The sequence below is a fragment of the Bidens hawaiensis genome, unplaced genomic scaffold (genome assembly GCF_021521415.1).
Source record: "Bidens hawaiensis isolate Kalapana, Puna unplaced genomic scaffold, B.hawaiensis_p1.1 tig00010164_1, whole genome shotgun sequence".
In the NCBI taxonomy this organism is placed as follows: domain Eukaryota; kingdom Viridiplantae; phylum Streptophyta; class Magnoliopsida; order Asterales; family Asteraceae; genus Bidens; species Bidens hawaiensis.
In genome coordinates this window covers 104,779-120,152 of record NW_027491770.1, presented here as the reverse complement: position 1 = coordinate 120,152, position 15,374 = coordinate 104,779, and the positions used below count along the sequence as shown (strand labels likewise).

At 39.8% G+C, this 15,374-nt stretch overlaps 2 protein-coding genes, 1 non-coding gene and 1 pseudogene across 4 annotated transcripts; 2 read left to right on the top strand and 2 right to left on the bottom strand.

Moving 5' to 3' along the window:
- Window positions 1–3,093: 3,093 nt before the first annotated feature.
- LOC143534424 (uncharacterized) lies at window positions 3,094–3,510 on the bottom strand. Its single transcript, XM_077028921.1, has one exon. The coding sequence runs from the start codon at window positions 3,508–3,510 to the stop codon at window positions 3,094–3,096; it is 417 nt and encodes a 138-aa protein (XP_076885036.1).
- Window positions 3,511–3,526: 16 nt separating this feature from the next.
- LOC143534423 (uncharacterized) lies at window positions 3,527–4,624 on the bottom strand. The gene is made up of 2 exons (XM_077028920.1): window positions 4,404–4,624; window positions 3,527–4,322 (listed from the first exon to the last, which is right to left on the bottom strand). Exons 1-2 carry the CDS (start codon window positions 4,622–4,624, stop codon window positions 3,527–3,529), a joined length of 1,017 nt encoding a protein of 338 aa, XP_076885035.1.
- Window positions 4,625–4,859: 235 nt separating this feature from the next.
- On the top strand, window positions 4,860–4,964 carry LOC143534433 (small nucleolar RNA R71). Its single transcript, XR_013135550.1, has one exon. It is a non-coding gene; the product is annotated as a small nucleolar RNA R71 (small nucleolar RNA).
- Window positions 4,965–12,126: 7,162 nt separating this feature from the next.
- LOC143534422 (clathrin light chain 1-like) lies at window positions 12,127–14,762 on the top strand (annotated as a pseudogene). Its single transcript, XR_013135548.1, has 3 exons — window positions 12,127–12,287; window positions 12,786–12,939; window positions 14,296–14,762. The product of XR_013135548.1 is annotated as a clathrin light chain 1-like (transcript).
- Window positions 14,763–15,374: the final 612 nt, after the last annotated feature.

Genomic DNA, 15,374 nt, shown 5'->3' with positions numbered 1-15,374 from the left:
GAATTGTTTGTGGTCCTTCAACCGGCCGTCATGAAGCTTCTTGATCCTCCTTGTAAATCCTTGAATTCTCATAAGCTTGGCCTCTCAACTCCTCAAGCTCATGCAACTGACCCATCCTGTTTTTACCCGCGCATGCAAGATCAAGATTCGCACATTTCAATGTCCAATATGCCTTATGCTCGAGTTTAACAGGGAGATGACAAGCTTTCCCGTACACTAATTTGAACGGTGTTGTACCAATCAGTGTCTTGTAGGCAGTACGGAAAGCCCACAGTGCGTCATCTAATTTTTCAGACCAATCCTTACGGTTCTGACTAACCGTCTTCTCCAAAATCCTCTCGATGCCGCGATTTGTGACCTCAACCTGCCCACTCGTCTGCGGGTGGTATGGTGTAGAGAAGCGATGATGGACACCATACCGGGACAATGCCTTTTCCAACTGGGCATTACAGAAATGTGTCCCTCGGTCACTAATCAGTGCTTTGGGGGCACCAAAGCGGGGAGAACAACTTCTTCAAGAATTTCACCACTGACCTAGCATCATTTGTGGGCAAGGCCTGTGCCTCGACCCATTTCGAAACATAATCAACGGCTACTAGGATGTAACGGTAGCTGAAAGAAGTCAGGAAAGGTCCCATGAAGTTGATGCCCCACATATCGAAAACCTCGCAGACCTGAATCGGTCGCTGGGCATCTCGTCTCGTGATGGAATGTTGCTCGCCCTCTGGCAAGCATCACAAGACTGCACCATGTCGTGAGCGTCACGGAAGATGGTTGGCCAGAAAAAATCGGCGTCAAAGACCTTCTTCACCGTGGATGTGGCTCCATGGTGTCCTCCGGTCGGGCCCTCGGGCAGTGTTTTAGGATTTTTCGAGCCTCGTCACCATACACACACCTACGCACGAGCTGATCGGCACCAACACGAAACAAATAAGGATCCTCCCAAAAACAATGCTTAACATCAGAAAAGAATTTCTTCTTTTTTGGGTGAGTAAGACCCTTAAACGCGATCCTACTAGCAAGAAAATTCGCAATGTCAGCGAACCAAGGATGATCCTCATCCCGTGTGTCGATATGCATGAGGAACTCGTGGGGGAAATTGTCATTTATGTGAACCCCCACTTGTTTCGATGAAGCTAAGCACTCAAGACGGAAGAGATAGTCGGCCGTGACATTTTCAGCACCCTTTTTGTCACGGATCTCAATGTCAAACTCCTGTAGCAGTAGAATCCAACGAATAAGTCTCGGCTTCGCATCTTGTTTACTGAACAGATAACGAAGGGCTGCATGATCCGTGAACACAATGATCTTAGAAAGGACAAGATATGACCGAAATTTATCGAATGCGAAGACAACATCAAGGAGCTCCGTTTCAGTGTGGCCTTTGACGAACGGCCGTCATGCGGTTCTCCAGTAACCCGCATCCAAAAGGCGTGCCTCTCCTCCGAACTCGGGAAATCCCTCAACCCGTCAAACATATCAGACTCAATCTTCTCATCGGTATAAAGACCCATGGTGCTAGCCAGGGTGGCGAGTGACCACGTATACCACTTTCCCCCTAACCGAAACCGGACCCCGTTATTACTGTCATGAGGATCCATAATCAGTGGGTCCATAAAGAAGGAAGACAAGAACTCCAAAGTAAGCTCGAGAAAGACAGGCCGACGAATAAAGAGAAGACGCCTCCACGGTGCTGTAAGTAATGCATCAAACGCTCGCGCTGGTTTATGTGTTCCAGCCTCTCATAGCACGGGACGCGTCCCATCACGAATTTACTCCTCCTCGGCCACAGTTCAGCGAAACGTTCACGAGCGGTGCTGCTCCTGTCATCATTCCCAATAAACCGGCAGAACGGGTGCCTGCGGCCTGACATTTGTCAAACAAGAGATGAATAAGCAAAATTGGATAAAGGAAATCGAGAAACGGGTTAATTGACTCTTTGGCATGGTCATGTCAGAAGCAGTGCAAGGTAGTGCGGACCGACAGGACCATGCATGGGGCTTCGGGAAACAGATTGGTCGATCGGGGTTGCACTGGCCTGAAAAACGACCATGCACGGCCGTGCGGGAGCGTGCCGGCGGTTGTGCAGACCCAACAGTGGCCGCGCCGGCGGCGGTTATGGCCAGAAAATCAGCCCAATCGACCAAAATCAATGCAATCAAGCCAAATGCAGTCAAATACAACCCAAAAACAAGGCGATGTAGGGGGTCTAAAAGTAGTGTGGCCAAAATCAAGGAGCTCCGTTCAGTGGTCGTGTAATGCTCCTGCGCATTGTTCAGTGTCCTACTCGCATAATAAATCGGATGAAAATGCTTATTCCGCCTTTGACCTAAGACAGCCCCGACTGCAAATTCGCTCGCATCACACATCAACTCGAAAGGTAAGGACCAATCGGGGGCAACCATGATAGGGCATTCACCAATTTCTCCTTAAAAAGCTCGAACGCCCGAAGACATTCAGAGGAGAAAATGAACGGGGCATCTTTCTCGAGGAGTTTCGTCATCGGGCGGGCGATTTGGGAAAAGTCCTTTATAATCGCCGATAAAATCCCGCGTGACCGAGACAACTCCTAATAGACTTCACCGAATTCGGTGGCGGAAGCTTCGAAATGGTATCAAATTTGACTCGATCAACATCAAGCCCCGCCTGTGAAATCTTATGCCCTAACACAATTCCCTCCTTCACCATGAAGTGGCATTTCTCCCAATTAAGAACAAGGTTAGCTTCCTCACATCGGGCCAACATTCTCTCCAAATTTCTCAAACAATGATCAAAATAACTCCCAAAAACAGAAAAATCATCCATGAAAACCTCCATGGAGTCCTCATATCATGAAAAATCACCACCATGCATCTCTGAAACGTGGTTGGGGCATTACACAGTCCAAAGGGCATCTGCCGGTAGGCGAATGTGCCATAGGGACATTTGAATGTCGTTTTCTCTTGATCCTCAGGAGAGATGGGGATCTGAAATTATCCCGAGAAACCGTCAAGAAAACAATAGTACATCTTTCCCAACAGTCACTCTAACATCTGGTCAATGAAGGGGAGTGGAAAATGGTCTTTCCTCGTGGCATCGTTGAGTTTGCGGTAGTCAATGCAAACTCTCCATCAAAGGTCCACTGACCAAATCAGAAACCTCTCTAAAACACAACTGAGTATCCAAAGAGTCCTCCTCACACGTGTCCTGTATGTGCTCACAAACGCAAGAATCAATGGTATCAATGTAGAGCACGTCATCATGATCATGTGGATGGTGCATGGATCTCCCAATATCAAAGGTAACCTCCTCATCTCCAACTCTAAGAGTGAGTCTGCCAGTGTAGACATTGATGAGAGCTCTAGCAGTGGCTAGGAAAGGACGGCCTAAGATGAGTGGTACATTTTTATCCTCATCCATGTCCAAGATCACAAAGTCAACAGGAAACACAAATTTGTCGATTTTCACAAGCATATTCTCAACTATACCTCTCGGGAATTTCACCGAGCGGTCAGCAAGCTGAATGCTCATGCGAGTAGGCTTAGGCTCACCTAGGTCTAGCTTTGCAATAAGGCATTAAGTTTATGCTAGCACCTAGGTCGGCTAAAGCGTTACTAACCGACAAACTACCGATCAAACATGGAATGGTAAAACTGCCCGGATCGGTAATCTTTTTGGGCAATTTATTCTGAAGGACCGCAGAACATTCCTCATTCAAAGTCACGCAAGAAAGTTCTTCTAATTTATTCTTATTCGAGAGGGCCTCTTTCAGAAACTTCGCATACTTAGGCATTTCTTTCAACGCATCGAGAAACGAAAGATTAATGTGAAGATGCTTAAAAAGTTCTATGAATTTCCCGTATTGCTCTTCCATCTTCTGCTTCTTCAAATGGCCTGGGTATGGAATGGGAGGAACATAAGTCCTGACTGGCTCTCTGGTTTGTGTGGTAGTTTCAGGGGTTAACCTCGGGTGCACCTCACCAAGAGTCTCAGTCTCGATCTCATCGGCAATCGGTTTTGGTGTGGAAACCGATGCATCAACAGGAACGGTAGATCTACCACTCCTCAGGGTAATCGCCTTAGCCTCGGCATTTGGATTAATCTCAGTGTTACTCGGAAGGCTACCTTGTGGTCTCGCAGAGAGGAGCTGAGCAATCTGTCCAACCTGATTCTCAATGGTCTGAATGGACGCTTTCTGATTCTTCAACTCGAGATCGTGTCTCTGGAGAGTCTCATCAATCTTCAGGTTCCTCTGTTCAGCCAGTTTGTTTGAGGTCTCAGTTTTAGCCAAAAGCTGAGTCAAAAGATTTTCAACACTAGACCCACCACTAGACTGACCACTACTGCTGGAACCCTGAAACTGAGGCTTTTGCTGTTAAGATTGGTTCTGGGTTTGATTCTGGTAATTTGGATTTCGATCAAACCCCGGTAGCTTTTGATTCTGATTTTGACTGCTACCACCATCTTTCCAACTGTAATTTGGGTGGTTTCTCCATCCCGGGTTATAGGAGTTGCTGTAGGCATTGTTTTGGCGGCTCACAAAGTCAACATCCTCCACCACCATGGCCTGCTGGCACTGACTGGTCTGGTGTTTCCCGTCACGCACCCCACAACGAGAGCTAGACTTAGCCAAATCGGATTGCATCTAGTCAAATCTTTTGGTCAAGGCTTCTAACTGAGCAGAAACAAGGGTATTAGAATCGACATGAAGACTACGAGGTGGATTATATGCAAAACTCTTCTTAGCAGCTCGCTCCAAGGCATCCAACGCCTCATTGGGAGTACACCTACCAAAATCTCCTCCCGCAACCTGATCAACGGCCAGCTTCTGTGTTCCGGATAAAGCATCAAAGAACGTACGACACTGAAGACCGTGACTCAAACCGTGATGAGGGCATTTTCTCAACAAGCCTTTGAACCTCTCCCATGCAGCATGAAGTGACTTATCATCATCAACACGAAAACCAGTGATTTTTGCCTGGTATCTTGCAGTTTTATTGGGTGGAAAGTACTGAAGAAGAAACTGCTCAACCAATTACTTCCAAGTGGTGACGGAACCGGAAGGGAGTGCCTCTAACCACTCCAAGGCAGCCCCGTGAAGTGAGAACGGAAAAAGTCGGAGTCTCACGGCATTGTCCGTACACCCCTGGATCTTGAATGTTGCACAAAATCGAAGGAAATGCACAACATGAGAATGAGGGTCCTCGTTCGAGAGGCCATGGAAAGAAACAGAATTTTCGACCATATGAATAATACTCGACTTGATCTTGAAACTCACAGTAATCTCGGGCTCCGTGACACCACTGCCGTAGCCATCGACGGACAACGTTACGAAGTCATCCATGCGACCTTGATTGTTCGGATCCGCCATCTCCTCAACCTCGGGATTTGCATCGTCCTCCACAACTTCGTTTTCAATGACCTCAGCAATCTCGCGTGCTCTCCTCCTCAAACCTTCTCGAAGATGTCGCTCGGGTTTAGGAAGGGGGGAACAAGATCAGGACCGGGTGTGGTGGACATGCATCACCCGAAAGAAACGCGGAATGGAAACAAACAAGACACGGAAAACTACCTAAAAATATAACTAATAAAATACAATAAAAACAAGATGAATAAAAATGAAATAGACTAAAAAAACATAGAGCAAAAATATCAACAAGGCAAATCAATTACTCGTATCGTTTCAAAAGTAAAACACCGAATCCCGACAACGGCGCCAAAAACTTGACGTGTGCGAATATAAATATAAAATTTAAATAAAATTTTCACACAAATCGGGTTTTAAAAATGGTTTTCACCAACAACCAAACCACACACGAAATGCAAGTGTACCTATCGTTTGTAGCAAAGTATCGGTAAGAACCGAGTGTCAATCCATGGACATGGTGAACTTTTGATACTAAATCCTTGTAATTAATTTAACCAAACAAACAATCCAAATAATTTTTCAAGTAACTTAAACTAGCATATAACAATAACAAAGCAAATAAAATACAACTAACAATCCATCCAAACAAAGATACTTAGACTATGCATCCACTTAAACTTAGTGACAAAATAACAATGATAATAACAAACATCATAAGCACCAATATCAAATTCCAATCAAGGCAACCTAATACTAGCAACAAAACATCATGATGGGTTTTCAACAAGTTAATAACCATAGATTAGTAAGTTTGTCAAAACTACCTAATCACATAATTAAAGGAAAGCTAGCATGAAAACAACAAACTAACCACCTAAAATCATGTAAAATAAACAAGTTCAAGAACACTAGTTAAGACACATGAATCTTTCAAATTAGCAAAATATAAACTAAGGATTATGGCCTTAATCTCTAGCAAACATCAACCAATTCAAAGAATCATGTTATCACCATACAATTTTTCAATATCAAGTGATAGGTTTCATGCTTGTTAAAATTCATAACCAAGTTAGTTTCCACTAGTCATTCCTAACTTAAGGATATAAACAAAGTATGCATACACAACTAAGTTCATAAAAAAATGCTCAACACATAGTGTTCCAACATATTATGGTGAAACATCTATCAAACTAACAAGACTAGGAATTAAAACAAGCATTCAACCATCAAACTCTATTCAAGAACATGTCATAAACTTGAAGAACACCAACTTGTCAAAATCATGCATAGATAAATATCACATAAGCAAAAGCTTCAACATAATCTAAGTAACAAGAGTATTTAGCCCATAAGGCTTAATACAACAACCAAAATCAAAGTAATCTTACAAAACATTGTCAAGAACAAAAGATTGCAAAATAAGATGAATGATGATTGCTACTTGAAAGGATGATCACACAAAGATGGAAGCCTTGAATTCTCTCTAGAACACACACAATAAATTTCCAGCAAGTTAAGAGAATTCCCCTAAGGCTCCACACTTAAAATGGAGGTAATGGAGGTGTATTTATGCTTTCTGGACGTCTGGCACGAGCCCTTGCATGGGCATGCACGGTCGTGCATATAAGTGGAAAGTCAACACCCCGCTTTAGTCTGACCAAAAGGTCAAATTTCTCTGTTCTGGCACGACCATTGGCATGACCCCGCACGGTCGTGCAAGTCTTGCACGGGCATGCACGGTCGTGCAGGTCTGGCAGAATGCTGTTTTTGCCTCTGAAACGCCATCTTTTCATGTTTTCTTTGTCGGGCGGGCGCCCGTACCTGCAAATTTTACAAATAACTCAAATAAGTACCTAAAACAATGAATTTGCATGGAGTTCGGTATAAATATGAGGTTAATTTGATGCAAAAAGATGTACACTTTGTGTTACGTCAATGCCCAATCCTTCTAAACCAAGAAGGTTCGCCTGGGCGACCGGATCCTCAACATTGCCACCAAGGCTAAAGGTAAAGATTTCTTATTGAATTTTTTCTGTGTATCTATGACTTTAACGCTTCGCGTTTTGGCAGGCCTTGCGAAGGTGGTGATTAGTGAACCATCTCCTCCGTCTCTGCCACCCCAACAAGATCTGAGAGAACGTATGAGCCTGGATCTAGATCTTATGATGACAACGTGTTGTTCGAATTCATCATTACTATTAGAATTATGATTAGGATGTTATTACTTTACTGTGTGTAGTGTGTGTGTTCTGGAGTGATTTTGACAGAGTAACGGTAAGGAATACGATTAAGCAAAAACTATTATCACATCATAATACTTTACAATTATTTATAGAAGATGACCTCATTCGTTAAGACATACCTTAACGAATGAGTCATTCGTTACATTAAACTAGACGAATGACCTAGAGTCATTCACTAAACATACATTATACGAATGTGCCTTCATTCGCTGTCACATTCGTTATTCAAGGATAACGAATGACACTTACATTAAGCGAATGTGATGCATTGCCTTAAAATTAATGCGAATGGACTAATTACATAATTATCAAAATGCCCTTAACATATTAAACTAATATAATAATAATAATATAAAAACCGAGACGATCGAATCATGTATCAACAAACTCCCCCTCGTCTCGAGCTCTTTATACTTTACTTCTTGAACATCTTCGTTGTCCAATCGTTGCAGTTATGAATCTTGGTTGCGTAGCAAATTCGTACAACTAGCTGAAACTGCATTGCAAGATCATAGTTGCTTACGTTAGCGAATTGGATCTGATTATGAAATAACGCATTGTTATCAGACTCCGATAAGTTAACTAGCCACATAGGATCGATAACGCGAATGAACTGTGTATTCATTCCCGATCCTAACACAATCACCGCTTCACTCGTTCGATTAAACGAAGTGAAAAGACTCTGAGGGAATGTTTTCATCGGAACCCTCTTCATCGTCTTTGGCGTTTCACCTGTAGTATCATTTTCCTCCAGCCAATGCGCAGATCGATCTCGTCAATATACTTGTGTGTCGGCACCTGCGGCTTAAAGAATTTGAAACCACAATGAGCTTCGTGAAAAAGATGCTCATAGAACCACGTGGCCCATTGATATTTACCTCGATTCAAAAATGGTTGGTTGGCCAAAGTTCTCACATCCCAACGAGGCATCGTCAAAACATCTCATATACGTTTAAAATAATATAAAATGTGTTCCCACTTCATCACGTATACCTTAAGATCAAAATCATATTGCCAAGATAAAATATCACATTTGACAGACTTCGAGCACTTGTACTTCTTCATCTAGTATGCTGATGCTCGAATTTTTGCTTGGCGAATATCTTTTTGTTCGTTGTAGCGAAGCGTTTTGATCACTTATCGACGTTATGCTCAAACATATCATCCAAAGCACATTTACATTTCTTCTCTTTCACCGATACTTTACTTTACTTGTCTTAGCTTGTTGATTCCAACGATCACGTTCTTGCCTGAGACGTTCCTCTGCCGCGTCAAAATGTTCTGTCGTGAAAAATGGAATACCAGAATCAGAATTATTCGTGGTATACATATCTGGATATTCCTCGGCAGTCACATCTTCTGCTTCCACCTCATCATAATCTGGCACATTCCCACGTGGAATGCCAGTATTCGTACTTTCCTCAAACTCGACCTCGACGTCTACCGTCTTTCCAAACTCTTCCACCTCATCCTTGTTCAATTCTATGTACTTATATAAAACCTGTGTAAACTCACCAACTATTAAGTTAGTTGATCGTATTTTATATATATGCTACAGGTATTGTTAGTAGAAGATGACACATAGAGAAGACACTATACTTAGGTTATTTAAACCAATTGACGAACTATTTAGCTCTATCTATTTTCCGTGTATTTCTTGTCTCAAACTTGTGTACTTGACTTGTGAATTAATTAATGATAATATTGTCACTTAATAGTGTCACATGTGTTTTGAGCAATCTGTATGTCACACTCGGGCGTTTCCGCTTTAAGCCGGGGTGTTACACCTTACTCCCACCGGAGTAACAATTGGAATTTGTTGATTCTGACTCACTGTAAGTGAAAACCATAAACAACCAACAATACTAGCCTCAAAGCACGGATGACGCCAATGAAGAAGCACGGATCTAACCCGAGTAGGATCAGATCTTTGTTTCCACCAAGTATGAACTACAATATGAACCAACAAGTCAGACGTAATCAGATCTCAGCTTGATTCCTTCAAAACAGACACCGTGAAAATTGCTACGGGAAGGACAGGGGGTCTTCTCGTAACCACTCTCTGGCGTGAGAATAAGTACAGTACTGTGAAAGGAGAAAGTACAAAGTAATTGATGTAATATGCGGGGAGGGAATGAATACCTCATGAAGATGATAAAGGTATTTATAGCCGAGGATGGAGAAATGTGATTGGTGGAGTTGTCACTATCTAGAATATTCCTTTCTACCTGAGTGGACACGGGTCGCGCCTTGATTGTGTGTGACAGCTTGGCCACGTTCATGGTTGTTACCAGGTGTCCAGCTGTCTCTGTCTTATTGGCCGACGTCCCTGTCAGGGAATGTTGTGGTAATCTTCTAAAACTATATTGTTACAACTGCTCTTTCTTGCCACGTAAGGGGTTCTTATTGTTTCTTCCTTGTGTGGAGCTTCATGTGGTCCGCGGATGAAGGATCTTCATCCGCAGGTATTGTCGATGACCCACGGGTGTTATTCGTGGTCCACGGATCTCTTTCTGTCTGCGGGTCACTTTTGTTACCCTATCTCTATACCAATCAATACTTAGCTCAAGAGGTACTAGCCACTAGTCGGGGTCGCAAGTGAAGATGAAGTTGTAAACCAAATCTGAGGTAACGGGTAACAAATACGGGGGAGAAAGAGAATACTAAGCCAACACAAAAGCGAAAGAAAGGAATAACTTCCTTCTTCGAAATAAGCCAACACAAATGAGGTGGATCTCAATCTCTCATCACACCTCTGGCTCTCATCCCGTCATCTAATATGCAAAGTCAATTTCCTTCTAGAAATACTTTTTATAAAACAAACATATAGGTCTTATAAACTTATGCATAAATAATAATGTCATAAAGTTATGCCTAGAAATACTTTTTATAAAACAAACATATATGTCATATAAAGTTATGCATAAATAATAATGTCATAAAGTTATGCATAAAAATCTTCATTAAGATTAAAAAAGAAATACTTCATATTAAGATGCAAAGAAAATATATATTTTTAAGAAAATAACTAAATACATGATTTATCATAGGTCATTGGGTCTTCTAGCTTAGCGATAATTATCGTAAAACGGTTGAAATTCCGTTACATGTAGGCTCGAAAAATACGTTGTTAAAAAACAAAACACATGATTTAATTCACTTGCAATCAATCAATCATTCATTTGTACATTTTTATTTTATACATATTTAATATTTTTTCACATATATTAATTAACTATATAAAAATAGTTTATTTATTATTTGTATAATTTATTTCACTTAATACTAGTACATTTAGAGCATTTACAATAGGTTTTATAAATCGTGTAAGTGTGTACCCTATCTGTTAGAGTATGATTCTAAGTGGCTGTTAGTGGAGAACAGTGAAGCTGCTACTGTTTATCAGTAAATTTACAAAAACATTACTCGTATTTTATATTTTTTTAATACTTGTTGAAGGTGGTTGTTAGTAAGGGAAAAAGAAATTATAATTATAAAGATATAAGAAAAGTATCATTTAATCAAAAAGTAGAGAAGAAATATAATTATTTTTAGTGTAATTATAAAAATTTAAATTATAAAACTACTGTAAATGAATGCTCCATTGACTACAATCACATTTTTTAAGATATTTACATGTGTACTCTATAGCATATATTAATGGTAACTAGTGTTGCAGTATGTTTGATTCATGACTCATGAATATGTAAATCCAGTAAAATGTGGACTTCCTTTCGCTCACTTTCTTTCTAAAATAACATTTAAATCTCTTGCGTGTGGTTTCATCTTACACACTCAATGCCAACTTAATCAACAATAAACACACTTATTGAATCACGACGATTGTGTTTTCTTTTACCGGTTAACTCTCACACACCTTTTAATCATACTTGTAAATCTATACTTTCGTTTACTAAAAACATTGACCAATAAGGAGTGATGACTATATAGAAGAAGAAAAAAAAAAGAAATTAAAAAATGACATGCAGCAAAGCAAATATCAACTAGTTTTAAATGTGTGAAATGTATTACCTAAGTTTTGCATAAAAACAAAATTATTTTAATCCCATTTAATTTATTCTTCTCTTGTAATACAACGACAACAACAACGAAAATAATAATAATAATAATAATAATAATATTTTTTTGAAAAATTGAAAATAAATAATCCTATTTTTTGTGTATTGGCCGATAATAATCTCATCTTAAAAATCACTAGCAATGGTTCCACCTTTTAACTATTTTTGTTTCACCAGTCCTCCGTTAAAAAATACTTAACGTCGTTATGTTTTTTCCCTAGTTTCAAACCGATGTTTTAGGGCTTTTGATCGGAAGAACAATATGAGTCGACAGATGTAAAACATATTTAGAAACGATGATTGAAATGGCTTGATTTTTGTTAATTGAAAATTCAAGCACCCGAGTTGCTGTTTCGTAGTTTGGAAAGTAATAATAATAACAAAGAAAGAAGTCTATCATATTCTTTAACCGTGACAGCCCAATTAGCCAGCGACTAAACAGAGGAAGAGAAGAGAAATGTGTTTGGATCCATTTTCCCGGGGGCCGCTTGGACTCCGGTTACTTTCCCACCCGGATCCATTCGGATTCGGTGATCCAAATGGCACTCATGCATACAATATCGCTGACACTGAAATGAAACAAGACCAACAAGGCTTCGCTCTTCGCGAATGGCGCCGGTAACTTATTAGCCTTATCTTCTTCTTGTTTTAGAGCTGTTAGGGTTGGATTTGGGATGTCCAATTCAATTTAAGTGACGGATCAGTGGACAATTTATTTGTATATTTTTGGTTCAAACACTGAGTGGCTTTTGTGTTTAGTTTTATCTATTGATCCGGATTAAATAAAGAAGTTTTATGTTGACTACAAATCAAGATCTATATGTTGTGATATTCAGTTCAACTGATCATTGTTCCGCCCAAATTATTTAGGCTCAATATTTTAGACCTTAGGACCAAATCAGCAGACGTTAGTTCATTTGATCCTTTCGGGGGGTCTTTTTTAAAAAGCCTTTAGATGTTGCTATCATATGTTTGTTTGTTTAATATCGTCGCACACTTTCAAGTAAGTGTTTTCGGGTTAGGGTTGATTGTGTCTTATTTCTATGTTGTGTAAATTAAAAGGTTAGGCTTGCTATGAACCGTATTTTAGCTTGAAATTTTGTGTTTCTTGTGCAGACTAAATGCAATTCGCTTGGAAGACAAGGAAAACAAGGAGAAGGAATTAAGAAACCAGATCATGGAAGAAGGTGAAATGTACAAGCGAGCTTTGCATCAGAAAAGACTCCAGACCACCGAGACTAACAAGCTCACCAACCGAGAAGGTGAAAAGGTAATTCTAGTTAAACGGACTGCGCAATTTGGGTTTGGTTTCTAACTAGTGAGGTCAGACTGGGCAAACATGTCCACACTCTTTGTTCATTTTTATATTTTTAACCCCAAGAACTGTGGTGCTAAGCATTTGAACACACTCTGGATCACTTTTGACCTGCTTCTTTTTAACTAAGATTTCATAGTGTGCTCATCTGACCCAAAGCGACCCACGTATAGTTAAATGGATTGAATTGTTCGCCTCTTAAGTCTTAAGAGCTGCCATGCATGCTTGCTCTAATTGAAAGCAGGGGTGTGCGCCGTATGCATGGATCAGTTTTGGGGTCAAAACCAAACAATAGGGTTTTTATTTTTTTTAAATCCTTTGTTTCGGCATTTTTGGTTTGGGTTTGGTTACGTTTCAGCTTTACCATTTGAGCTTAATTTGGCCCATAATAAAGAATTTGAACAATACTTTGGGCCTAATTTTTTATGTTGGCTAATAATTAATTGATTATTATAAGTTGGGCTAATGTTTTTGGGTTAACACTATTTATTAAATTCTTATAAGGTACTAAATGAAAAATGAAAATTCTTAAACTCGGTTTGATTTTTTTTGTTTTTAATTACATGCAAAACCGAAACCGAACCAAAAGTACGGATTTTACGAAAAATGAAAACCAATCCGTCGGGTTTAGTTTGGGTTCGGTTAGTTGGGGTTGGCTAATTTGGTTCAGTTTTACTGTTAAGGATTGGGTTTTTTTGGGTTTTTTTTTTCCAGTTTTATGCACACCCCTAGTTGAAAGTGAACTAATGTGATAATTTCATCAAACCTATGTTGTTTTCTGATTTCTAATCTTTTATAAAAATCTTGAAAGATTTAATCACTCAATGATTAGTTTCTTTAATAATTGTAGTATTTGTTTTGTTAACCATCCAAAATTTGATGAATTTGTTACTCAAACACACTTGGCACTATTATTTGTTTGCAAAGGGTAGGGTAGTTTCTGACCCGAACCTAGCACGGAATTCATAAGTTAGGCGCTAGTCTAAATGGATTTGGCTTGAAGTGTTGAACCTGCAAACACGTAAGCCACGGGTCGACCCATACCTGGCTTGTTCACAGGCTGATTATTGCTGTATACACATGTATATTTTGGGTTGTAAATTTGTAATTCGAGTGTGCCAACCTGTGAATACTCTTGTCGTGTTTTGGTTAGCGTGTCATATTTGACCTACCAACCCGCGAACACGACCCATTTAGCACCCCTTTGCTCACACCTCATTAGGACTGCATTTTTAACTCACATCTTTGTGATTTATATCTCAATAAGATCATCTTTTTTGCTTTAAATCAGTATTTGTTTGTTTAAAATAGTTATATCTAGCAAAGCAAGAGAAATTCCACAAAGAAGCCGATAAACAATACTGGAAAGCAATAGCCGAGCTAGTTCCTCGTGAGGTCCCGAACATTGAGAAACGAGGCAAGAAAGATAAAGACAAGAAACCATCTATTGAAGTTATTCAAGGTCCGAAGCCCGGGAAACCAACCGATCTCTCCAGGCTGAGACAGATTCTGGTGAAGTTGAAGCAATCGCCGCCAGCACACATGGTTCCGCCACTACCACCTGCTGCTGCCAAGGATTCTAAAGACAAAGAACGCAGCTCCCGCACCAGCAACAGCTGCTAAAGATGATGCTCCTAATGGGACTGTTGAGGTTTTGACTGCAATAGTTGACCAAGTGGTTACTGCAGTTGCTGCCTACTGATTTGGTTCGGGTGGATGGTTGTATAAGTATCTTGCGGTGTTTGATTGTTTTCGGACGCTTTGGTTGTATTGTTTTGGTTATGATGGTTCCGAGTTGATTCTATTATTCATTTTGTTATGATAATGTTGTTTCTGTTATACAAATAATTTGTTTTTACATGTGGCTCTGTTATAACTTTATGATTAGATTGGCATTTTCATTTGTAACAGACAAGCACTTTATAGAAAACAATGACAACGTACTTAAATCATTAAGACTGACCACATCACTGATAGAACTGGCCAGCAATAAGCCCCTTGTTTTAAAAGTGGTTAGACTGATAGAGCCGGCCACATCACTAATTCGAGATCAACGTAGGTAAACCAGGTTAGCGGTTGAATCAGACTTCTTTCCAATATGCGATTTTTGATAATATTAATAACTAGGTTAGTAACCCGTGTAATACACGGGCTGAATAAAAAATATAACATCAATAAAAAAGATGTTTATATACGTGGTATAATTTAGGATTGTTTAACAATTTCTCATATATAAAATTAAATATTACATTATATATAAATTTGTTCATAAAATTGTCCATAAACCTTAAAATATCGCATTGTACACAACATATGTGGTTTTCCCGTATTAATTATTGAATGATAGTAAGGGATAACTTTAAGGTTTTAAAATGGTAAAACAAATCAAG

What these genes read in the sequence shown, in the direction of transcription:
- LOC143534423 (XM_077028920.1), bottom strand. Translation starts at nt 4,624, where the DNA reads ATGCAATCCGATTTGGCTAAGTCTAGCTCTCGTTGTGGGGTGCGTGAC. An exon ending in CAGAATCAAAAGCTACCGGG is followed by an intron (nt 4,323 to 4,403) that starts GTTTGATCGAAA and finishes GGGTTCCAGCAG; the next exon opens with TAGTGGTCAGTCTAGTGGTG.
- LOC143534424 (XM_077028921.1), bottom strand. Translation starts at nt 3,510, where the DNA reads ATGAGCATTCAGCTTGCTGACCGCTCGGTGAAATTCCCGAGAGGTATA.